At 39.8% G+C, this 27390-nt stretch overlaps 1 protein-coding gene across 1 annotated transcript in view; it reads right to left on the bottom strand.

The window, feature by feature from the left end:
* The window catches only part of AGBL4 (ATP/GTP binding protein-like 4), a 1996071-nt gene that overhangs the window by 185286 nt on the left and 1783395 nt on the right, over positions 1-27390 (bottom strand). The window contains exon 9 of the mRNA XM_006879803.1: positions 20817-20928. Coding sequence (XP_006879865.1) covers positions 20817-20928 — 112 coding nt within the window. The remainder of the gene's footprint in view (positions 1-20816; positions 20929-27390) is intronic.

Here is a 27390-nt window from a genome sequence, read left to right on the forward strand (position 1 = left end):
TCTAGCACCACAGCTCAAAGGCATCACTTCTCCTTCTATCATCCTAGTCATTGTACAGCTCTCTGATACACAGCAAAGAATTGCAAAGACCATGGACTAGATCAGGCAAACCTTTGTCTCCAGACTGACATTGCTGCTTTTCAGTCTCTGGAGAAGTCCCTGACAACAAACTTTCCCAATGCAATTTATCTTTTGATTTCCTGGATGCTGGCACCAAGAGTGTTGATTATAGAGCCAAGAAAATTGAAGCTGTTAAAAATCTCAATCTTTTCAAAATATATCATGATGCTACCAATCAGCCCAGTGGTGAGAATCTTTGTTTTCTTAATGTTGAGCTTCAAATCATATTGAAAACTGCAGTTCTTGACCTTCTGCATTTTTTACATAGGATTATATATAGAAAATCTTCTAGAGAAATATGTTATAATCACCAGCTACTTTAAAAAGTTCTTACCAAGTTACTAAAGCTACCAGGTCCTGCCCAAGATAGGAGAGAAGTGAAGAAAGATCTTCAAACTGCACTGAAATGATTTGCCATGTGTATCATGCAGATGACACAACCTTACTTGCTGAAAGCGAGGAGGATTTGAAGCACTTGTTGCAGAAGATGATGGAATGCCACCTTCAGTATGGATTGTGTCTCTATATAAAAGAAAACAAATTCTTGCTTCTGGACCCATAGGTAATGTCATGATGGATGGACAGGACATTGAAATGGCCAATATCTTCATCTTCCTTGAATCCACAATTAATACTCTTGGGATGAGCAGTCAGGAAATAAGGAAATGTATTGCAATGGGAAGATATGCAAATGATTGAGGAGTAATGTCAGTTAGAGGAATAAGGTGCTTCTGATTCAGACCATAGTTTTTTCCAATTACTAGCTATGAATTCAAGAACTGGATGATTAATAAAGATGACGGAAAAAAGAACTGATGTCTTTGAGCTGTGGTGTTGGAGAAGAACACTGAACATCCCATGAACAGCTAAGAGAATGAACAGATATGTCATGGAGAGGGTACAGCCAGAGTGCTCTTTGGAGGAAGGAATGTTGAGGCTTCACTTCATATACTTTGGACATATTGCTAGGAGGGGCTATTACTGAGAGAGACATGATGTTGGGGAGGGGGAGGGTTGGCGAAGGAGAGGAAGACCCTCAACCAAGTGAATTGACAAGGTGAATGCTGCAATGGCCCTTGCGTGTCAGGAAGTGTGAGGATGGTGCAGGACAGGAGTAGATTCGGATCTTTTGTTCATAGGGTCACTACGAGTCCTACTCGATTCAATGGCCCCTAACAACAACATGAAAAAGGAACGTACAGCTGGTCCTATGACACTAAGTACATGAAGACACTCTAAATGTTGTTGGTGTGTGCCGTTGAGTTGAAACAGACTCCTAGCTGACCCTCAAGTGGGTTTCAGAGGCAGTTACTGGCACAGGAGGAAACTGCCCATATTTCTCCCACAGAGCAGCTGGTGGATTCAAATCACCTGCCTTTGGGGTTGCATTGCAGCTTCTTACCGCTAGGCCACCAGAGCTCCCGCTGTAAATGTTACGGAATAAATTATTAAAGCAAAAGAAGCAAATATTTTATTAGTAGTTACAGAAGAACTCAGAATACAAGGTCACTGTGGAACAATGCTGTATTCGGGGAGAGTGTCTAAAAGAAGTGGATTTTTTTTAAAAAAAAAGAATTTGAGAATGACTTAGGGGACTTTTTCTTCTCTTTTATTACTTAGCAAATGCATATCTACTCTTCAAAATCTTGTTTCTATGTTAACTTCAGGACTTATTGAATGGATTGTTTTCCTGCTTACCTTCCCACTCTCTTTCCCAATATGAGTCCATTGAGGGTCTATGCCTTGTTCTGTGTATTAGCATGAAAATGACTAAGGTAAACTCCATACCTTCAATGGTATTACAGTTCATGACGGAATCTGAAAACTTAGGATATCGAGATATCGAGGACAGAGATAAATTCTACAAGAACCAAAAAGTTTTGCACAGGAGATGACTGACAATCTTTCTCTCTTGGAGCCATTGGTGGAGTCAGTACCAGAAAGGTACTGCCTTGAATAGCAGATCAACTCCCTACAGATTATATTATCAAAGCTACGTGAGTTTTCATATTCTGATGACTAAAAATCATTTGAGCTTTGGTGGGTAATGGCAAGAAGCTGTGCTACAATCCTGAAGGCACTTGGTTCCAGGCCACAAGCTGCTCCCCAGGAGAAGGATGGGCAATCACCACCCGTGCGATTAACTGTCTCTGAAAACCCACCTTGAAGGGTCAGCTGTGGGTCTGTTCCAACACGAGAGTACACAACAACAACAACAAAGATCATTTAACATATATAGTTCTTGGGTGTCACAAATGTTTATGCGCTTGTTGTTACACGCCGTCAAGTTACCTGTGACTCATAGCAGCCCTATATACGATAGCTCTGAGCCCTGTCGCATCTTGAACCAATCTCACTGTCTCCTAATACCTCAGTCACTGTGTCCACCCATCTCATCCAGAGTCTTCCTGTCCTGTGTCATTATCCCTCCACCATTCCAAGCATGATGTCCTTCTCCAAGGACTGAACCCTCCACGCAATATGCTCAAAGTATGTGAGATGGAGCTTCAAAATACTTGTCTCCAAAGAACAACTTGGTTTCATGCTCTCCAGGACAGACCTGTTTGTTTTCCTGGCAGTCCATGGTATGCTCAATGGTCTTCTCCAGCACCACAACTCAAAGGCATCAATTCTTCTTCTGTCATACTTATTCATTATCCAGCTCTCTCTGATGCATGCAAGTAACCGCAAAAACTACGGACTGGATCAGGCACATCTTAGTCTCTAAGCTGACATTGTTGCACTTCAAGTCTCTGGAGATGTCTCTAACAGAAAAGTTGATGGTTTGAATCTATTGGGGGTATCTCAGAAGAAATGCCTGGAAATACTCTCCAAGAGATCATAGCCATTGAAAATGTTATGGAGCACAGTTCTAATCTGAGACACATGGAGGAGTTACAATGAGTCCTAATTGATTTAATAACAAATGGTTTTGGTGAATGGTGAATTTGGTTTTCATATATATATATATATATATATATATATATATATACAGACTATCAAATACTGACTCATGAAATAAGTACTGTTAGTCCCATTTTACAGATAGAGAGCACAAAGACTCTAATTGATCTGGCTCAAAAGGAACTTTCTAGTTGAAGAAAGGTCTTCAGTCTTTTAAGTGGAAAAGATGTTAAGAGAACTTGAAAGGAACAACCAACTTTACAGGAATAATACTCCAAAGGAAGAGAACCATTTCTCCACTCTGCTTTCTGTCAAAGTTATAATAGAGTTAGAAAAATCATGTCTCTTGATCAGGTTTCAAGACTTGCCCTTTAGAGAAATAATGATTTTTTTCTTAAAATGCATTATAGTTTCATAAACCATATCAAACTATTATAGGAAAAATGGTAAAAATTTCATGAACCCAAAGCACCTGAAGTTTTCAGAGTGCCCTGTACAACACCACATTTACTTCACATCTTAATCCACAGACTGAGCCTTTCCCCTTAATGGCTATCTATGGGTTTCTTAGATCATGTTAGTAAAAGTTGGGAAATGTTTGAGTAAACAAACTTAAGTGTGTGAAATATAACTATGTGGCATAAAACTTCAGTAGTTGACAGCTGTCTCTTCATATTTCAATGGGACATTGCTCTTTACCCTACCCAGGGCAATAATCTCCTCTTATCTTTATAAAAGAGTTTGCATTCATATATGTGGGATCTCTATAATTTGTGAGGAGCTGCCTCCTTAAGGTTTATTCTTCCCCTTAACAGATGGGTACATTGAGGCTTAGGAAGCTAACATTATTGAGCATCTGCTGTAGGCTAGACAGATAATCAATCCTGACTGGTCTCTAGGAGTAGTCAGGACTTTTGTGCCTTGTCATAGGAATCTTGACCATCAAATTCAAGTACTGTAATAATAGACACTCAAACCATTGGAACCAAAATTGCCCCTTGAAGATCTTGCGGCTACTTCTACAATGTAAACACATAGGTACAAGGATATGTGTGTGATAGAGAGGGATGGTTTAAAAGCTCAGAGAAAGCATAAGACTTGCCTAAGAGCATCAAGCTGATCAGCAGTGGGACCAATCAGGCTGGAAGCTAGTGGTTCAGTCTTGTCGCCACAAAGAAAATTTTATACAATTTTAGGTGTTCCCTGAAGGTCTTTTCTAGACTAACAAATCCATAGCCTTGAGGATGCAATAAAAGCTTTAGAGTTGATAGTTGGAATAACAGAATGCTAGTGGCCTCAGTGGGAGAGTATACAAACATCCTAGAAAAAAACAAACCCCAAGGAGCTATTGAGCTCATTCTCCCTCCAGGCAACCCCATGTGCTGCAGAGCAGAGTTGTGCTCTGTGTAGTTTTCAAGCTTGTAATCTTTCAGAGACACACTGCTAGGTCATTCTTCCAAGGCACCTCTGAGGGTGTGTCTGAACTACCAACTTTTGAGTTAGTAGTTCAGCACTTAATCGTTTGTGCCATCTAGGCATTCCACAAAGGCATTGCTGTTGTATACCACTGAGTTGGAATCAACTCATAGCTGACCCTCCAGCAGGTTTTCAGAGGCAGTTAATCACACAGGAGGAGACTGCCCATACTTGGTGGCCTCGAACTGCGTGCCTCAGGATTTACAGCACAGCTTCTTGCCACTAGGTCGCCAGAGCTCTAAATTTATATGTGCAGAGAAATGCTCTTTCAACCTTCTAGCCCACCACTGGATCATATGCCCTTTTCTTTTTCTTTTTTTCATCATATGCCCTTTTCAAGATCTTTTTCACCCCTCCCACCAGCAAGCTTTTCTTGCCAGCCTGTAAACTGAAAAGTAGTTCCTAGTTTGGAGTTGGCATCCATTGAATTCCTGCTCACCCCCCTTTTAAGAACAGATCTCACGGGCCATTTCCTTGGGTGTGCAATTTTCCAGGAACAGTGAAGCTGTGCTTGGCTGTATATTTGTGTGTTTATTCTTTGTGTGATTGTATGTATCTATTTACTTGTTTATTTTTTAATTACTATGTGTATATTTTAATTTACATGTTTATTACTGCTAATTTATATATTTATATGTCTTTGAATATAAGCACTTTCTACACATTTCTATGGTGGGGGTGTTGTGTCTTGGTGTGAATAGTGCTGGATCTGTGTGTGTTATTTGACCATGTTGCTGACTGCTCTGTTTGTCAAGTTAATGTGTTATAATTTATTTATTTATTTATTTGACAGAAAGAGAGCAGCTTATCTTGAAGACTACAGGAGGCAAGGAAGTGGGGAGGGAGGGGGAAATGCAATCCTGCATTGCTCTATTTTAAAAGCTGCTCTGTGTTGTTATGGCAGCTAATTTTCCTTAAATGATTTAAGGAAATGGATCTGTCTAAAAGAGCTGCAGCCAAGTTGTTATAGCAACACGGGCAGCAACTGAGGAGGGCCTTTCTTTTCAACAGAGAGAAAAATCTCCAAAGAAGCAATACTTGGACTTTGAAGGACTCAGAGGGCAAAGGAGAGTGCAAAAGAAGACCTGCTCACCTCCCACAGTCAAATCCTGAGGATTCCTCTTAGCAATAACCTTTACAGCTCTTGGTCTCACATCTTGCTGTCTTCAGAAGGACTTTTTTGAAGTGCCCACATGGCATCTCTTCTCCCTTCTGGTCTCATCTCCTTTGATCCACTGTCCACATTACAGCCTCAGTAATTTTCTCAATCCTTTCTCTAGTTTTTCCACAGCTGTTCCTTCCTCATTAACTAGAATAATCTTTATGATACCATGTTCTGTACTGGATATTTGGGATCCAGAAATGAAAAGGGCATGTTCTTGAGTAGAATGCCACAAAAAAAAAATGTTGGTCTTTACCCCACATGTAATGGGAGGCACTAAATGTTTTAAGCAAAGGAGAGACATATAATTGGATTCAAATCTTAGAATGACTCTAGGGTTTCTGATTGGGTGTGGAGGACTGAATTGACAGAAACATTATGCATTGTTCTTTGCTTTCTTTGTTATTATTATTGACAGTTCTCCACTAACTACATCAAGTCTCATGATTGACAGAGCAGAATAAGCTAGAATATTCTTGACAGGCAATACTTTGAATACTCTGAATCATTGCCTGCCTTGATTTTCTATAAAAGCATATAATTTAAGTTTCTCTTCCTCTCCATCTCCCTCTTTTCTCTCATTGTCAAAGCTGACCCTTTAGTAGATTTTGTGAGGCTATAGCTTGCACATGAGGAGACTGTCCAACCTTCTGAGGAGCTGCTGGTGGGTTAGACCTGTCAGAGATGTGCCATCTTTGGGTTGGCATCACAACACCCTACTGATTATATCACCAAACCTCCCTTTTTTATTTCAGCTAAGAGTCAACTTAAAAGAGGGCTCATGACATTGATTTTAATGGAGAGCAAAGGAAATCAAAGGAAGAAGCTAAATTCTTTGGCCAAGTGTTCAAATCCTTCAAGTTACTTGTCTCACGTTTGCCTGGATGCTGGCTTCTCATGGCTCTCTGTTACAAATTTGATACAGTAGCTACAGTCACCCAATTCCACTTCATTGCTGGATTCCCTGTCTCCTTTCTCTGTAACTTCCCTCTTCCTCAGTTTTAGCCATTCTTAGTCATGAAGTTATATCTATTCTTTAAAGCCTGATCCAACTGAAAATTCCTTTAGTAAAGCCTCCTTGCCCATTCTTCCAACTCCAAGGTAGAGTAATATCCTCAACTCCATATTTTTCCAAGTCACTTTGTTTGTGCCTTTCTGATTCCATTCATCTCTCTTTCTGCCTTGAATTAAAATGACATATGTTGATCTGATCTTGCTATCAGATTTTAAGCTGAGTTGATACCCTATCATATTTATATCTATATCCCAAGAGGCAGCAACAGTGAGTTCAAACATAGTGACTACTGCAAGCATGGTGCAGGACCAGGTAGTCTTTCATTCTGCTGTATTTAAGGTCACTGTGAGTTGGAATCAAGTCACTGGAACCTATTAAGAATAGGAACAACCCCAGAGGGTCATTCAGGCACATGGTAGTGTTGAGATACAGGTTGTACCTAACTGAGCATTTTAAAGCAAATGCTTTTCTACTATTAAGATCCACCAAACCCTCATCTGAGTGTGTCTTAAAGGTGCATAATTTGATGCTAGTAGATTGTGGGAGGATAGTCCTACGAAGTCCATCCATAAATGGATTTAGATTCTAAGTGCTCAACTGGCTGTAGGTGTGAGATGAGGCCTTTGTACATATATGGGTTTGTGTGTGACTGATTGACTTTGGTTACATGACCAATTGTGTGTTGTAACTTCACTATCATACCCTATGGCATATCTATCTATCTATCTCAAATCAGATCTGACCCATAGCTGACCCTTTGGCAGGTTTTCAGAGGCAGTTAATCACATAGGAGAGATTGCCTATCCTTCTCCTATGGAGCAGTTTGTGGATTTGAACTGCTCACCTTCAGGACTGCAGTACAGCTTCTTGCATATCTCTATCTCATCTATCTATCTATCTATCTATCTATCTATCTATCTATCTATCATCATCTATCTCATCTATCTCTCTATCATCTATGTAATTCCTCCCTTCTCTTCTCTTCTCTTCTCTTCTCTTCTCTTCTCTTCTCTTCTCTTCTCTTCTCTTCTCTTCTCTTCTCTTCTCTTCTTTCTTTTCTTCTAGAACCAAACGATGGAGGCTCTGGGAACGCTTCATTTAGTCACACAACATGTGGTATTTCCTGAAATATTTTAGTGTTGGCCAATTCTTTTGGTACTCTGACTCTGTGTATTTCCTTCATTTTCTTTTGATGTTTCCTGGATCATTCAATATTTTGTCCAGAGCATCCCTAAGTACTATAACTTAAGGCTTGACTTTCTTTTTCAGTTTCTTCAGCTTGAAAAATGCTCATTGAGTTTTCTCTTTTATTCTTAAAATCTAGGTCTCTGTACATTCCACTGTAGTAGTTTGATTTGCCTTCCCAAACTACTTTCTTTAATAAATTTTTAATTGCAATTTTAATGAACATTTACAATAAAGTTAGATTTTCATTCATCCATTATTGCACATTTTACCCTTTACCTTCTTTCCTCCTCACCCAGTTTGCTTTTTAAAAAATATTCATTAATTTTTGTACAATTACCTCTTCCCCACACCCCCCAGGCCTCTTTGCAATGTACATCTTATTCTGGGTTGTTGTCTGAGCTACTCTTTGAAATATTTTATTCAGCTCTTTTATTTCAGCATCTTTCCTCTTTGGTTTGGCTTCTTGATGCTCCAGTGCAATTTTCATGGTGTCTTTTGACATCCATTTTGGCTTAATCTTTCTTCTCTTTTTAGTGATCTCTTGTTCTCTTCTGGATGATATCCTTAATCTCATCCCACAACTCATCTGGTCTTCAATTTCTGTTCAGTGCTTCAAACCAATTCTTAAGATGATTTTGAAATTCAGGTGGGATAGACTCATTCTTTGTCCATATCTATCTGTCCATATCTATTTGCTAAGTAAATTAGTCAAGAAGCTGAACTCCATGAATGAGAATGCTATATCAGGATTGGAGGAAGACTTATCAATAACCTTTATTATTCAGATAACACAACTTTGCTTGCTGAAAGTGAAGAAAATTTGAAGCACTTGCTGCAGAAGGTTAAACACTACAGCTTTCAATATAGATTGCATCTCAATGTCAAGAAAACAAAAATCTAGATGGAGAAAGGATTGAGACTGTCAATAACTTCATCTTAATTGTATCCAAAATCAATACAGTAAGTGCCAGCAATCAGCAGACGTATTGCACTGGGAAAGTTTATATTCAGGGACCTCTCCAAATTATTGAGGAATAATACTGTCAGTTTGAGGTCTAAAGTGTGCCTGATTCAGCCCATGGTCTTTCAGTCACTTGCTATGTATCTGAGAGCTAGAAAATGAATAATGATGACAGACGAATGGAAGCCTTTGAACTGTGGTCTTGGAGAAGAGTGTTGAAGATTCCATAGACTTCCAAAAGAGCAAACAGTTATGTCTTGGGAAAAGTGCAGCCAAAGTGCTCCTTGGAGGCAAGGGTGATGAGACTTTGTCTCACATTCATTAGGCATGTTGCTGGGAAAGGTTATTCTTTGGAGTAGGACATCATACTTAGAAAGGTGGAGGGGTGATGAAGGATAGAAAGACCCTCAAACAGGTGGGTTGACATGGTGACTGCAGCAATGGGCTTGAACATGTCAGAGATGGTGAGGATGGCACAAGGTAGGACAGTGTTCAGATCAGTTGTTCATAGAGTCACTATGAGTCAGTCATACTTGACTCGACAGCACCTAACAACAACAGTCACACAACATACATCTGACATCTATGTTAAACACATGCTCAAAAGACCAGGACTCTTGAGATGAATCAGCTTCACTTGGGCTCCAGGGGACTTTAAATCTTGACTTGTAAACAAGGTCCATGCTGTCAATGAGGAGCTACCACAGAAGTGGAACATGAAATACTCATGATATCTGAGATCCAGTGTAGTCCTCTGGCATAAACGCTCATTTTCAAGGTTACAATTTAAGATGCAATGCCTCTCAGAAGGGTTAAGGGGTTTATAAGTACAGGCTAGGAAAGTAGCCTTTGAAGAGAGTACTATCAAACACAAGAATAGTTGGCTCTTGTTTCTAGGTTTGAAGGACAGAACCAGAGTTTGTTTCAGAAGACTTAAAATGCACACCAGATAAATCATTCCTGCTTAGCTTAAAAGTAGTCCTGACTATAGCTGCCTGCATCCCCTTGTCACTACACTTGCTGTAATTTCTGTGGTTCCATCTTAGAAAGGATGATATCATCTACTCTTTTGACTGAGCCAAAATCTCCAGCATCATTGAGATCCCTGCCTCTCTAGTTCATCCTAATCACTAAGCCCTCATGTCCTCCTCCCTGTTCCTATCTCCATACTACTCCTTCTTCTTTCCAATTCTACAGCAACAGACTTCAACAGTTTCTCAGCTTTTATTTTCGTACCTTCCAAATGCACCCTCTCCTTTCTCTCTCATTGCTGTCAAGTTGGAATTGATTCATAGCTGATCCTCCAGCAGGTTTTTAAGGTTGTAAATTACATGAGAAGAAATTGCCCATATTCATCCCTGGATTTGAACTGCAGGGGAGGTGCAGCCTTTTGGATTAGCAGCATGACTCTCTACAGACAAGGTCACTAGAGTTCCTGGATCAAGTTTGAATTTTCTAAAAGATTTTTTAGTACCTGTTAGAAAAAGCTTTGTAAAATCCAAACTTGATGCTATCATTCACATGCTTCAGTAGTTCCTCACTTCCATCAGAGTAAAGCCTAAACTATTCTCTTAATCTTGGGGGAGCTCTGGTGGCCTAGTGGCAAGGAGCTGCAACTACAATCCCAGAGGCGCATGGTTCGAATCCACCAGATGCTCTGCCGAGGAAGGAGGGACAATCTCCTCCTGTACCAGTCAGATGTGATTTGATGGCACACACACACACACACACACACACACACAAATTATTAGTCTTAATTTCCCTTTGCCCTCCTGTCTGTTCTGAACGCCAGCCACACTGAATAAGTTGCTTCTCTCTGGAGGCAGATACACCTACTGTTTCCTATGTCTAAAATTCCCTTGTGCCCTGTGATAGTACTTTGTTTTGCGTCATGGCTTAAGCTCTTTTTATGTGTTCTGCTGTAGAGCAATGATGTCAGTCTGGAGACTAAGGAGGTGTGCCTGATCCAGGCCATGGTCTTTGCAATTACTTTCTATGCATCAAGAAACCTGGGCAATTACTAGGGATGGTAGAAGAATTGATGCCTTTGAGTTGTGGTGCTAGAGAAGAGGTATTGAATATAACATGGACTGCTAGGAGAACAAACAGGTTCATCCAAGAAAGGGTGAAACAGGCTGCTCCTTGAGGCCAAGAATTCTGCAGCTTTGTCTGACAAACTTTGGGCATGTTACAAAGAGGGATCAGTCTTTGGAGAGGGACATCATTTGGGAGGCTGGGAGGGTAGAGGAACAGTGCAAGAGAGGAAGACCTTGAACGAGAGGGACTGACTCAGTGACTGCAGTAATGGGGGTGGGTGTGCCCGAGTTGATGAGGTTGGCTCAAGATAGAGCAGGGTCCAGAGCTGTTGTACGCAGGGTCACAGTGAGCCACATGTGACTCCACAGCATAACAACAACAACAACATGTGTTTCCACATCTCTGTGCTTCCTTCCACAGACTTAGAATGGTTGTCTAGAAATGTTTTCTCCCCCAGTGTGAGCTCCTTAGGAATGGCCATGTGATGTGATATCTTTGTATTCCCAGCATAAGGACAGAGCTCAGTGGGCAGTAATACTCAGGTCATGGTGAGTCTCCCTAGTTGTCTGCTTAAGAGAGTCTGTGGACATAAGGCCACCAGAAAGGGAAGAGTAAAATTGTGAGCATTTGAAAATAAGTCCAGAAACTTTCCTGGCAGATCAGATGACTCAAAATTGACTGGTAATAGTTATGTAGGTGTCAGTAAAGGTCAAGAAAAGAAACTCTTTAAAACTATTAGTGTAGATGCCTCTAGGCATTACAGTGTTTATACTTGGACACAGAGACACTTGAGGCCAATTCTGGATTAGACCCAAATAATGTTACATAGTGTTTGTATGGGATAAGCTACATGCCAGGTATAGTGCTAGATGCTTTTACATCACTTATAAGTAGAGAAATCATCAAATTTATCATTCAAACTCGAATGCTTTTAAGTCACAGGCAATAGGTTATATTATGGGACAACTTGTATGAACCACAGGGCCACAGATAAACTGAAGCTTCTGACAGCCCTCCCTAAAAATTCCCACATTGTTCTTTTTAAAACTATCATCTTTAATCCCCAACACACTGTAGAATTCTTTATTTCTCCACATTTATTTGTTTAGACCTGTTCAGATTTCGCTTATTTATTTCTTTATATCTATTTTTTTTGGCTCTTTGTTCATAGGGTCACTATGAGTCATACTCAACTCAACGGCACCTATCAACAACACTAACAATTTGTTTAATGTCTATTTGCCCAGCAGATTTCAAGTGCTAAGAGTTTTGCTCAATATTAGACTCCCAGTGACTATAAATAGAAATTGCTGTGCTTTTAAATGTTGACAAGTTTGACTATGATTCACAGTGATCCTATTAACAACTGATCAGAACTCTGTCCTGCCTAGCAACATCCCCATGATCTCCACCATTCTCAAGGCCATTATTGCCATCACTGTGTCAAGTAATCTCCTTGAAGATCTTCCTCTCTCATTTGCTGATCCTCTGTCTTTCAGCATGATGTCTTTTCCCAAAGACTAGCCCCTCCTAATGACATGCCCAAAGTATGCAAAATGAAGTTTCATCATCCTTTGCCACTAAGGCTGCACTTCCTCCATAATAGATTTGTTTGTTCTTTCAGCAATCCATGGGATATTCGATACTTTTTGCCAATACCATAATTCAAACACATTGATTCTTCTTAAGCCTTGTTGTTGTGCACCATGGAGTCAAAACTGACCTATAGTTGACCCTCAAGTAGTTTTTCAGAAGCAGTAACTCTCATGAGAGGAGACTGCACTTCCTTCTCCCAAAGATCAACAAGCTTGGAGGCAGGAGCAGCATCCACTTCAGTAATAGCTTGCCTCCAGAAACCCTATGAATCTGGAGAAAGGATGAAAGTCACACAAGTGTTGAAGACTTTTGTTCAGAGGATCTCTATGAGTCTCCTAGGACTCGATGGCACTTAACAACAACAACCTTTAGGACTGCAAATTTCAGACATAGAAATTACTCAGTAAATATTTGTACTGAGAGAGGAGAGTAGGAGACTGGAAGAGACTGAGACAAAAGAGAAAGCTGAGATCTTATTCTAGGTCGGCTTGACTATAATATTTGTTCTCTATGTCCTTGCTTGTGGCATAAAGGAGGTAGATTCTCAGGAAGACTAACTTAGCATCTAACCGTCTAACCTATCCGTCGGCACACTGATTTTGCTAATATCTCTGGAACTCGATTTTGTCTGATCTATGTTTTTAACTGCACAGTGTGCAGTTTTCTGTAAGTAAAACATTCATTTCTAATCCATGGTGGTTGAGATCTATTCCTCTTTGATAAGTTAAATCCCTTCCCTTCATTTCTTCCCTATCTTCCTATACCCATTTTTGTAATTGTGTACTGTAGAGTCAGAGCTGACCCACAGCCGACCCTCTAGTGGGTTTTCAGAGGCAGTTAATTGCATGGGAGGAGACTGCTCATCCTTTTTCCATGGAGCAGCTGGTGGACTCAAATTACATGTCTTTGGGACTTCAGTGCAGTTCTTGCTGCTAGGCCACCAGATCTCCCTGCTATCTCATTAAATATTTCACTTAAGACATTTTCTTCTATGGCTTTCACTCTTCTCACTTCTGCCATCCCAGAGTCTATACTTTCATCAGGTCTCATCATTTCCATGTACAAATAAGTGTTTTGTATCTGTAAATCTAACACAGGTTATTGATGAGTCTCCCTCTGATCCTGATGCCACATTGCTCTCCAACAGAGTCCAACTTCTCAAATAATTCGCTCAGCCAAAAGATTGCATAGGTATGGAGACAAAATAAAGTCCAGATGCACTTCCTTCTTAATTTTAAACCATGTAGTGTCTTTTACGGAGCTCTGGTGGCCCTGTAGCAAGAAACTGTGCTGCAAACTCGAAGACACATGGTTTGAGGCCACCAGCTGCTCCACAGGAGAAGGTAGGGCAATCTCCCCCCACGCAATTAACTGCCTCTGAAAATCTGCCAGAGGGTAAGCTATTGGCCAGTTCTGACTCAACGGTACACAACAACACAAGAGCCAGTGTTTCCTAGCCCTGTTTGCACAATAGCCTCCTGGTCTACATATAGGTTTTATGTGAGCACAACGAAGTTCTCTAGGATTCCCATTATTTTCAGTATTAGCCATAACTTGCTATGATCCACACAAATGCCTATGCATAGTCAATAAAGCAGAAGTAGACATTCTTCTGGTATTCTTTACTTTCAACCAAGATCCACTTGACATCTGCAATGTCCTGACATTATTGATCTGATATAATTAATAACTTATGTAAATAATACAACCTTGCTTGCTGAAATTGGGAAGGGCTTAAAGCATTTGTTGCAGAAGATACAAATAACACAACCTTCAATAAGGATTGCATCTCAATGTCAAGAAAACAAAGATTCTTACCACTGCTCTGATAGGCAGCATGATAGATGGAGAAAAGATTGAAACTGTCAACAACTTCATCTTACTTTGATTCACAATTAACACCCTTGATACCGGCAGTCAGGAAATCAAGAGAATTATTACACTGGGAAAGTCTGCAGTTACAGACCACTCCAAATTATTGAGAAATAATTATGTCTGTTTGAGGCTTAAGGTACATCTGATTTAGGCTGTGGTGTTTTGTTGTGGTTTTTTGTTGTTATTTTTGTTGTTGTTTGGGGTTTTCTTTGTCATTTGCTATGTATCTGAGATCTGAACCATGAATAAGGATGACAGAAGAATAACTGATGCTTTTGAGTTGTGGTGTTAGAGAAGAGTACTGAACATTCCATCAACTTCCAAAAGAACAAACCAATATGTCTTGGAGAGGGTGCAGCCACAGTGCTCTTTGGAGGCAAAGATGATGAGACTTTACTACACATACTATGGGCATGTTGTTAGGAGGGGCTATTCCTTGGAGAGGGACATGTGGTTGGAAAAGTAGAGGGTTGGTAAAGGAGAGGAAGACCCTTGACCAGGTAGATTGATACTGTGACTGCTGCAACAGTCTCTAACATATCAGGAGGTGTGAGGATGCCATAGGATAGGACAGGGTTCAGATCTGCTGTTCATAGGGTCACTATCAGTCTTACTTGACTCGACGGCACCTAACAACAACAATAATCTAGAAATCATCTGACATTTGGCACAACAGGAAGGATTGATTACTCAACAAGCAAGGTAGGTATGGATTTAGTTGTGCTTCCTTGCTAATCTTTAGTGAACAATTTCACACAGACATAACTACATCTTTTAGACCAGGATGTAATTTTTCTTGGACTTACAAACAAGGCGTAAAGAACTCTTGAAAGTATGGAAAAGCAAAGTAACTACTTTAAGATGTGTCTGATTCACACCATGGTTTTGTTAATACCTCATCTGGACGTGTAAGCTGAACAACATACCTTGCCATTTCTGGGAAATAAAAGAAGAATTGATGTCTTTGAATCACAGTTTTGCTGAAGGATATTGATTCTATCATAAACTTCCAGGAGAATGAACAAATCTATCTTGGAAGAAGTACAGCCATGAAGCTGGGATCACAGGACTTTGTCTCATGCACTTTGGGAATGCTATCAGGAAGGGTCAACAAACCAGAAGACTTTAAAAAACATGGACTGACACAATGACCACAATAATAGATTCAAACTGATTGGAACTGACACAATGGTGCCTAATAACAACAACATGTATGAAAGCCTGGGTACAGCAGGTGAACACAATAAAAGAACCCAGGGAAGCAAAGTCATTGTGGTAGGAACATTGTAATAAATTCATTTCACAACTAAGATAACTGCTTTTTTATGCAAGGATTTCTTTTTCTTAGTCCTTACTCTAATATACGCATTTGGCTTTAAGGCCAAGTCTCTATATGATTAGTGTATATCATGTTCTTGAAGTGAGAACATTTTTATTGCCATCTCCAAAGAGAGTCAGTAGAATGAGTTACATTGGTGTATCTCTTAAGCACCCCAAATCTGGGAACTTCCCTGTCTCAGCAGTCAAGGAGTCATAAAATCATACTCATCAAAGTTGGAAGGGATTCAAATGTAATCTCATCAGAATGTCTTCCAAACAAGTGAGACTCCTCTATGCACCATTTGTGACAGAGTGTCATTTAGCTTCAACTTGAACGTTTTTGTAAGGTCAAACTCACAGCTCACATATCCACTATACCCTCTAGCAGCTTTAATTATCGAAATATACAGTAACTGGAGCAATTGAGGTTGGTGTGTGAGAGTCGGTGAGACTAGCTCAGGATAGGGGAGGCTTCAGAACTGTTGTACATAGGTTTGCTATGAGTTGCAGGTGACTTGATGGGACATAATAATAACAACAACAGAAACAACATCAACATCTCTCTACAGCCCTTACCTCATCCATTTTACCTCACCTAGAAAAAGTCTTTCCTGCTCTCTCTCTCTGATATCTCAGTAGAAATAGAATGATCGTGATCTGTTGCCCTTTTCTAAACTTTAAAACTCAGTATCTTCTATTTCTTATGGGTAAAAATCTTCTCCCTCTAAGAAAACATGCTATCACATCCATTGTTTTATTTGCCTAATTTCCTTTCCACCCCCACCCTGGAATAACAATCATTCCCAAAATACTTTAACACTAATAAGGCTGTGTATCTGTACAAATTCTTACCTGCTAGGAAATATTTTATTTGCCCAGAAGTGGGCATAATTAGCTAATCACTGTCTCTCTTGGAGATTTCTTATCTGGAAAATGGGAGGCAAGCTCTCCCTGCTGGTAGGAACCACTGGTTGTGACACTTGTCAGTATATCCCTTACATAGTGAGAAGTTCAATCTACGTTGTTGTTTGGTGCCATCGAGTAGAGTACAACCAATAGTGATTCTATGAACAACAGATTCAGAGGAAAGAAGGCCGAAACCCTCCTTGGTATTGGTTTTTGGTTGTGTTTTTTTTTCTTCCCCACTTTAACAAATAGAAATGAATTTTATCATAGTTTAGAAAGATAAGACATCTAAATTTAGGGTGCCAACTCTAAGGAAGGAAATTTTGGGGGCCTACCAGTAGGGAGTTGAACTGTTAAACTAAAAATGGAGGCTTTATGGCAGCTCTGATCCACCAGCTATTCTCTAGGAAAAAGATGGACAATCTCCTCTTGTATAATTTACAGCCTTGGAACCCCCCTGGAAGGTCAGCTATATAAGGTGGTTCCAACTTGATGGCAAGGAGGGCAACATATTTCAGTCTACAATATGTGCTAGTATAGAAAAATACTGCTCCGTAATTGTTGTACACCATGGATTCAGAACCAACCCATTACTGGCCCATCAATGGGTTTTCAGATGCAGCAAATAACAGGGAACAAGACTGTCTATCTTTCTCTCACGGAATACCTTGTGGATTTGAACTGTGTATGAGTCAACAACACATACCAACAACAATAACAACAAAAACAGCCTTTGCATTAGCAGTGCAATTCCTTACCAATTAGCCACCATAATAAAATATTGCCAACACTGAGAAGAATGGTAATCCCAGAGCACTTAATTGTACTCATGTAAGACCTATACCTAGACCAATTAGCTGTTGTGGTTTAAAATAAAGAAAGCCATGCATCAGGGTTGTATCTTTTCACCACACCTATTCAATCTGCCTGCTGAGAAAATTATGTGACAAACTAAACTCTGTAAAAAAAGAGTCAGAATTGGAGGAAGACTCATTACTATCCTTCATTATACAGATGATACAACTTGGCTTGCTGAAAGTGAGGAGGACTTAAAACTTTTACTGCCAAAGATGAAATACTGTAGCCCTGCATCCTTCAATATGAATTGCATCTCAACATCAAGAAAACAAGAATTCTCACCACTGGACAACATCATAGATGGAGAAAAGATTCAAAACTATCAAGATTTCATCTTATTATGATCTATAATCAATACCCTTGGTACCAGCAGTCAGAAGATTAGAAGATGTATTGCACTGGGAAAATCTGCAGTCGGGGACCTCTCTAAATTACTGAGGAACAATGATATTAGTTTGAGGACTAAGATGCACTTGATTAGTGAACAATCTCACATAATTATATCTTTGGTGCCAGAATGTAATTTCTCTTGGATTCACAAACAAGGTATTAGAATGGTAAAATGTGCAGCAACAGAACTTTTGAAATTTTGGAAAAGCAATGAAGTCACTTTAAAACATGTCTGGTTCATACCATGTTTTGTTAATTACCTCATCTGGTAATTTTATGCTGATAAGAGCTGGACAATGAATACGAATGATAGAAGAATTGATGTTTTTGAACTATGGTGTTGGAGAAGAGTACTGAATATCCCACAGACTTCCAAAAGAACAGAGAATTCTTGGAGAAGGTCCAGCGTTCTCCTTGGAGGCAAGGATGGCTAAGTTTCGGCTTGCATACTTCGAACATGTTGCTAGGAAAGGGCTCTTCTTTGGAGAAGAATATCATATTTGGAAAGGTAAAGGACAGTGAAAAAGAGGAAGACCCTCAACCAGGTATACCAACGAAGTTACTACAGTAATGGGCTCAAGTTGTGTCAGAGATTGGGAGGTCGGCACAAGATAGGACAGGATTCAGATCTGTTGTTCACAAGGTCGCTATGAGTCATACTTGAATTGTCAGTATGTAACAAAAAGCCACCAGAACGTCATTGGCAATTTTAAATGTTTTTATTTTTTTTAATAATCTGAGTGAACTTTTATAAATCATGTGACACTTCTTGTTTGCTTTTTTGTTTTAGTTAGCTTCCTTTTTAAAAAAAAATTATACTCGTTTACTTACATTGTTTCTCATATTGGATCTTACCCCCTTCCTTTACTCATCCTTCCTTCCACTCATCAAAGTGTAATACTCTATGATTAAGCCCCCCCTCACTCATCCTCATCCTTCGCTCCCCCCTCCCTGCCTTGGATTGTCACACTCATCTACAGTAATGATCTTATACAATATTTATCTTTATGAGAATGAGCAAGTTCACTTAGAATAATGCTCTCTAGTCCTTCTCTCAAGTTAGGTAGTAATTTACAGAAGTACTGCTCCTGCATAATATTCCATTGTGTGAATATACCATAATTTCTCAATCCATTCCATTGTGGTTGGACATTCAGGCTGTTTCCATGTGTAGGAACTCTTATACATTGTTGGTGGATTGTAAAATGGTACAACCAATCTGGAAGGGTGCTTCCTCAAAAAGTTGAACATGGAAATTCCATATGACCCAGCTATTCCAATTGCTTGGAATACAAAAATCATGTGACTTTTAAATCAATCATTGGTACACATATTGTTTTATAATATTAGCTATAATTGATTAATGTAATTAATTGATCATAATGTCAAATCAACCCTCTTTCTGTATACTACCTTTCCTTTCATTCAATATCTCCATTAATCTCTACTGTTCTCTCCCTTCCCCCATCCAAGAATGATTGTGTAAACATTTCCTTAGTTTTTTATAATAGTAGTCTTATGTCAATATAGCTTCTTAATTACTGGCTTTTGTCATTAAGTGTAATTCACTGTGAATTAATCCATGATGTTCAGTGTTTCATGGATTGCCATTCTTTAGTGTTGTACAATACTCTGTATTGTATGACTGTACCATAGTTTCTTTAGTTATTCATCCATTGGTGGAACCGTAGTTTGTTTCATCACTTTAGTATTATAGATAATGCTGCAGTGAGCATGAGCATACACACACATTTGGGTCAGAACTCTTATTTCTTTGGAATATCTATCTAGCAGCGGGATTCTGGATCAAATAGTATTTCTACTCCTAACCTTCTAACGAAGTTCCAGACTACCCTATTTTGTTTGTGGTTGCACCAATTCACATCTCTGCCAGTAGTAGGTAAGCATTTCTGTCTCTCTACACCCTTGCCAGTATTTGCTGTTTGCTCTCTTATTGTTCCTGGGGTGAGATAACACTTCATTGTTGTTTTTGTTTGCATTTCTCTAATAGTTACTCTAGAGCATTTCTTCATGTGTTTATTGGCCATTTGAATATCTTCTATAGTGAAGTGTCTTTTCATATTCTTTGCCAATTTTGTAAGTGGATTTTTTTTTCTTGTTGAGGTATTTGATTTTTTCCCCTAATTTTTAGAGATGAGTCTTACAGATATGGTATTGCTGAATATTTTTCCCAGTGTGTAGGTTCCGTTTGTACTCTTTTATAGTGAAGTGCCTTTTCATATTCTTTGCCAATTTTGTAAGTGGATTTTTTTTTCTTGTTGAGGTATTTGATTTTTTCCCCTAATTTTTAGAGATGAGTCTTTTACAGATATGGTATTGCTGAATATTTTTCCCAGTGTGTAGGTTCCGTTTGTACTCTTTTGGAGAAATCCTCTGATGCCCGTAAGGATTTGATTTTTAGTAGGTCCAATCACCTAGTTTATCTTTTGCTGATGGTAGGTAGCTCTTTTGATAATGTACTCCTGATTTGCTAACTAACGTTAAAGTGGGACTTCTCAATTGAGATGGTGTATATGGGACGAGGTATTCTTTTATAATCAGTTGTGATCAGCCAGTTAATTCAAAGAGGTGTTTCCTTGATAATGTGACCCGTCTCTAGTATGTTCTTGCAAACCTCATGTTTTCTCTCTCTCTCATCCCTGTACTCTTCTCATTGCTTGACCTTCCCTTGGGATGTAAGCCTGAAGAAGTCCCAGTCTATCCACCTCACCTGCAAATTTTGGATTCTGCAACCCTTATAATCCTGCAAGTCAGCAGAGGTTTCTAGCCTGTCACCATGGGTCCCATAGATTCAGGGTTTGCTAGTCCCAATAATGGATGAGCCACTTCCTTGAAGTAAGTATCTCTTTATGTTTTTGTACGTACATCTCATTGTTGTTGTCTCTCTAGTGAACTCAGACTAAGAAATCAACACAATTGATGGTTTCCCTTTCCCAGATCAAGCCGTAAGACCAGCAACTGCTGGGGATGTTCAGTGAGTTACTTACTGGGTCATTGTACATCTGGATGATGAGCTGTTTCACTCCATGCAGGGTAGGGTGGGCCCATGGAGAGGGATCCAGCCAGTGACGGTTCAGGTCAAATCCCATCAGAGAACACCTAGGTAGCACCCAAAATAAGCGTCAGCCCAGACAGTACAAATCAAGTTACTCAATTATCCAAATATCACCAGGTGTAGGAGTAGTAATTATGCCCTTTCCCTAGCCTTAATAAACCCCAGAGATAGTCCTAAGTACTTCATTTGTATTAATTCATTCAATGACTTAAACAATCCTATGAAACAATCACTATTATAATTTGTTATACACATGAAGAAACTGAGTCACTGAGAGGTTTAATACGTATTTCTATGAAGCAATCTTATCCCAGAAGCTATGTATGTCCTACACAGTGTGGCAGAAAGAAATGCTCAAGACAAAGCACTTGGACTCAAGTCAAAAGTCCCTCTTTATTTCTCTTTGCTTCACATCTACAATTAATCTACTGTCTCTACCTTCAGACTAAGTCCAGAACCTAACCCTTTATTATCACCTCCACTGAGGACACCTGGAACTTGAACTAAGGCTTAAATGATTGTACAAATCCCCTACTTTTTTGTCTTCTTGCTCATAGCCTGTCCCCTCCACATCCTATATTCCATTCTCCATAAAACAGCCAGAATGACCTTCTACAAATGTAAGTCAGATCCTGTCCCTCCTCTGTTGGAATAATTCTCTGTTATATACATAGTAAAGCTGAAGGTCTTACAACAGTTTACAGGGACCCACAGGGTCCACTCTCCGTTAACCTCTTCAACATCAGCTCCTACCACTTTCTCTCTCTTGCTATCTCTGTACATCCCCACTGTTACTCAAAAACAACAGGTATTTCCTGTCTCCTGGCTTGTGAACTGGCTTTTTTTTTCTCCACCCTAATGGGAGTTCTGACTACTTAAGCACAAATACTGAAGCCACCTCTATTCTTGAATAACTTAAAACCATTCTGTGCTTCACTTTCCACATCTATAAAACGGGGATAATAATTCCTATCTGGCAAGTTCCAAGGTCTCCCAGCAGCGGAATGATTCTCTTCTTTAACTACAAATCTTTGTTCAAATATGACCTATTCCATGAAGCTGGACTCTATGGTTAACTTTTCTACGGACAGATCAAATAAGCTTCACTAAAGGTAAGTGTAATTGTTAGCTCTGGCTCTCCTATCCTCTTTACCCTTACTCTTCTTTCTTCAGAGATGATCACAACCTTGTCTGTGCTAGAGAAGAGATAACCCCTCCTCGTCTCTGTCTCCATGCCTCTACTCCCTGAGCATCTACACACAGTAGGTACTCTCTAGTCCAGCTCAGACTGCAATACAACTTCCAGACTCTGTGCTTGTTCACATTTTGAATTATGCTAACCCTCTGATGTACTCACCTATCTGTTCTCTTTTGTGCAGAATGCGTTTTCTGCACTGACCTCACTGTCTTGTTTGCATGACTGAGAGCCATCTATGGCTTTCCAATGCCACAGATATAGAGTGTTGCTCTTTATCCTAAATTGAAAACTGAAAGTGGCCACATACTTCTTGCCTATCTGTCCAAATTATCCCCCTTTTGCTTTTATGTCTCTCTATCCTACTAACTTATTCACTCCATTTTATCCTTTAATCTACTCTCACTGTTTTCTTAAGCAATACAATTTACCTTCTCTCAGTTTATTAAATATAGATCTTCTCATCATCACAGTCAATAAAATAAAGAGCGCCTCTGAGGACCCACTTCTCCTTAAAGATGGGTGGAGTGTGGTTGCAGGGGTAAATGATGAATACTTTTCCTTTAGACTATAAACTTTAAACTATAGAATAGTGGGAATTTTATGGAAGAATAACTAATATTTCATAGAGGCAATGGGGAAAGATTATACCAAGGAGAAGTCATCAGATTTGGGCCTTGTCAAAGAAGAGGAATTTTGCCAAGCATTAGGGACAGAAAGACCAGAATAAGGAGAGGAAAGAAACCATTCAGGATACTAGAACAGTGAACAATTTGACTTGATTGGGCCATAGGCTTTGTGTTGTGGAAGTGGTAGTGATGAAGGGGTGAAGAAAATGAAACAATAAGGGCTTTGAATATAAAACAGTTTTTGTTGTTTCTAGATCAGTCTTACACTCACAGGGCTACCCAGTGATTCCAGAGCAAAATCACAGGAGACCTACAAGTAAGTAACGGCATTATCATTATAATCAATGAAATCCAATCAACACTTATGACATTATGTTTGGGGTTTGTGGTGTTTTGTTTTTGTTGGGTTGTTGTGTTTTGGTTTGTTTTTTTTTTCATTTTATGTCTTAAACCTCAAATACTTTACTTGTCCACTCACTGCTGGCAAAATATTTCCACTCATGGCGACTGTTCATTGGTTTCAAGGCTGTAAACTTTCCTGGAAAAGGCTACCTTATCTTTTTCATTTGAAGCAACTGGTAAATTAAAACTCAGACTTTTGGACAGAAGCCTGTTCTATCTGCACAGAAGAAATAACCTTGCTTGCTGACGATGAGAAGGACTTAAACTTGCTGCAGAAGATTAAAGACTACATTTCTCCAATATGGATTGCATCTCAACATCAAGAAGAAAAAACATCCTCACCACTGGAAAACTAAGCAACATCATGGGATGTAGAGAAAAGACTGAAGTTGTAAAAAAATTACATCTGACTTGGATCTGCAATCAATTTTCTTGGTAATAGCAGTCAGGAGATCAGGAAACATAATGCATTGGCAAGTCAACTGTCAGGTTCTTCTCCAAATTGCTGAGGATCTATAAAGCCAGTTTGATGACTAAGCTATGGCTAATTCAGGCTATGGTCTTTTCAATCACTTTCTGTGCTGCTGAGAGCTGGACAATAAGTAAGGATGACAGAAAAAGAATTGATGCCTTTAGCTGTGGTGTTGGAGAAGTGTACCAAATATTCCACGGACTGTCAAAAGAACAAACACATATGTCTTGGAGAAAGTACAGGCCAGAGTGTTCCTTGGAGGCAAAGATGACAGGGCTTCATCTCACTTACTCTGGGCATGCTGCTAGTAGAGGCTATTCCTTGGAGAGGGATATTATGCTGGGAATGGTGAAGGGTCAATGAAAGAAAGGAAGACCCTCAACCAGACTGCAGCAATGGGTGTGGGTGTGTCAGAGAAGATAGGGATAGTACAGAATAGGACAGGGTTCATATCTGTTGTTTATAGGATCACTATGACTCATACTGGACTTGATGGCACCCAACAACAAAAAACAATTAGCTAAGCTTATCCTAACAGCAACTTGTGTGAGCGATGTTGCTATTGTACTCATTTTGCAGATGTGAAATTGGAAGTGTAGTAATATTATAAATATAACTTGTTCAAAGAAAGAGGATTTCAGGACTATAGACCTTGAGCTCTTTGTCCCTTACAAAGTGCGAGGGACCAAGCTAAGACCTTTCCATGAATTTTTGCACATAGACACAACACTTGGAAGTTAATTTTAAACTATTTCTTCAAAATCTAATCTTCTAATATGACTTGTTGCCTATTGGTCTAGTTGTGAGTACCCCCCCCCTTTTCTTGCTGTTGTTGTTAAGTACCATCAAGTTAGAACTAACTCACAAGTGACCTTCAGAGGTAGAAAATCATGCAGTAAAATATTATTAATATCACATTTAAAAAGTGTCTAGAACAGTACATAGACAGAAAACTGCCAGAAGTTCAATCTGGATTTAGTAGAGGCCATGGCACCAGGGATATGTCATTGCTGACATCAGATGGATCCTGATTGAAAGCAAAGAGTAACAGAAGAATGTCTATTTGTGCTTTATTACCTATGCAAAGGTATTTGACTGTGTAAATCATAACAAAATACAGCTAACATGGAAAAGAATGGTAGTCCCAGAACACTTAATTGTGTTCACATGAAACCTTCAAGGGAACACTTTATGATCTGAAATTAAGAACAGGGTGTGTGTCAGGACTCAATCTGTATGCTGATCAAATTAGTCAAGAAGCTGGACTCTATGAATAAGAATGTGGCATCAGGTTTGGAGGAAAATTCATCAATAACCTACATTGTGCAAATAATACAACCTTGCTTGTTTAAAGTGAAGAAGACTTGAAGGGCTTTGTGCAGAAAATCAAACTGTTCTTCAATGTGGGTTGCATCTCAACAAGAAAACAAATTCCTCACCACTGGACTGATAGGCAACATCATAATAGATGGAGAAAAGATTGAAACTGCCAATGACTTCTTACTTGGATCCACAATCAATATACTTGATACTAGTAGTCAGGAGATCAGGAGATGCATTTTATATCTGTAGTCAGGGACCTCTCCAAATTACTTAGGAGCAATGATGTTATGTTAGTTTGAGGACCAAGGTGCACTTGATTCAGACCATGGCCTTTTCAATCATTTTTTACACTGCCGAGAAATGGATAATGAATAAGGATGACAGAAGAAGAACTGATATCTTTGAGCTATGGTGTTGGAGAAGAGTATTGACTATCCCTTAGACTGCCAAAAGAATGAAACAGATATGTCTTGGTGAAGGTGCAGCCAGAGTGCTCCTTGGTGGCAATGGTGGTGAAATTTCATCTCACATACTTTGGGCATGTTGCTAGGAAAGACTATTGCTTGGAGAAGGACATTATGCTCAGAAAGAGGGTGGGGGTTGACAAAATAGAGATCTTCAACTCGGTGGACTGGCATGATGACAACAACAATAGGCTTATGCCAGCGATTGTTAGGATAGCACAAGATAGAGCAAGATTTAGATCTATTGTTCACAGGATCACTATGAGTCCTGTTTGAATCAATGATACCTGCTAACGACAATTTGCATGGTAGGAGATTGTCCATCTTTCTCCTATGCAACTGGTGCATTGGAACCATGTTCCTTTGGGCTGGCATCACAGCTCCTTTCCACTAAGCCACCAGAACTCTACCTCTCATACTTTAGAAATGTTGTTGTTGTGTGCTGTAAAGTCAGAATCAACTCAGAGCTGACCTTCCAGTGGGCTTTCAGAGGTAGTAAATTACACAGGAGGAGACTGCCTACCTTTCTGCCATGGAGGAGCCAGAAGATTCAAACTGCATGCCTTAGAGATTGCAGAATAGTTTGGACATAGTTAGGAGGGTCTATTCCTCTGAAAAGGACATCATGCTTGGAAAGACAGAGAGTCAGAAAAAGAAAGGAAGACCCCCAAAGAGATGTACTGACACAGTGACTATAGCAAGCGGCACAAGTGTGTCAGAGACAATGATGACACAGTATAGGACAGGTTTCAGGTCTGTTGTTCATAGAGTTGCTATGAATTGTATGCAATTTGACAGCACCTAACTATAATAACAATAAAAACAACCTGAGTTGAGCTCTGGTGACCTAGGGGTAAGGAGTTTCACAGCCAATCCAAAGGTATGCATTTATCAGCTACTTCATAGGGGAAAGATATGCAATCTCCTCCCATGCAGTTTGCACCCTCTGAAAATCCATTAGAGGGTCCTCTATGAGTTGGTTCTGACTGTATGGCATACATCAATGACAATAACATTTGTTCCACTGTTGCAGATATTAGATTAGGGTTAAAACTAGCTCAGTGGAATTCTCCAGGTATCAGTCCTAGATTACATGGGCCTCTGAGTCTTCCATGTGGTCTTTCCTCTCTGGTCTCAAATAAATAGGGAGTGGCATCCACTTCTTAAACAACATACCTCTAGAAACTATGAACTTTGATAACTGTCAATAGTTGTAGAGGGGCTTGAGGCCTTTTGTTCATAGGGTTGCTATGAGTCGTGCTTGACTCAAAGGCAATCAACAACAAAACAAAGGGTATAAAGGGTATCAGAGAGGATGATGTGGTCCCTAGAGAGTTACACTGCTAACCCAAAGATGGGGCCTGTCTGCTGGCTTGAATCCACCCGTGACTCTACAGAAGGAAAATAAGCTATTTCCTCCTCTGCAACTTACAGATTCCCGGAAACTCACTGAAGGATAAGCTATGAGTCAAGAACTTGACAGTAGTGAGTGAGTATAAAGTCCTTCCACCCCACCTTACTTTCTTCTCCTACTTCCTTTCTCTTCCCTCTACTGGAACTGGAGCCTGTAGTTTGCTAGGTGCTGGGCAGGGCTCCACTAAGAGATCAGTCAGAACTTCCAGGCCCTCGGAAACCTCATGATCTACTGAAGGAAACAGACTCCCTGACAAATTCAGCAGAAAACAATCTTCGGAAAGAAGGTAGACTTTATTTCCCACACACACACACACTATGGGACGTACAGAAGCAGCAAAAGATACACAGACCTAAAAAATCTCCAATACTTTAGTCATGTTGTTGTTGTTGTTATGTGCCGTCGAGTCGTTTCCGACTCATAGCGACCCTATGCACACCAGCTCTAAATCCTGCTCTATCCTGCGCCAACCGCACTGCCTCTGACACACCCATCCTGATTACCCCTGTCACCGAATCAATCCATCTCATAGAGGGTCTTCCCCTCCTGCGCTGTCCCTCCACCCTCCCAAGCATGATGTCCCTCTCCAAGGACCCGTCCCTCCTGG

Source organism: Elephantulus edwardii, unplaced genomic scaffold (genome assembly GCF_000299155.1).
Source record: "Elephantulus edwardii isolate Elephantulus edwardi_28Jun2011 unplaced genomic scaffold, EleEdw1.0 scaffold00005, whole genome shotgun sequence".
Taxonomy (NCBI): Eukaryota; Metazoa; Chordata; class Mammalia; order Macroscelidea; family Macroscelididae; genus Elephantulus; species Elephantulus edwardii.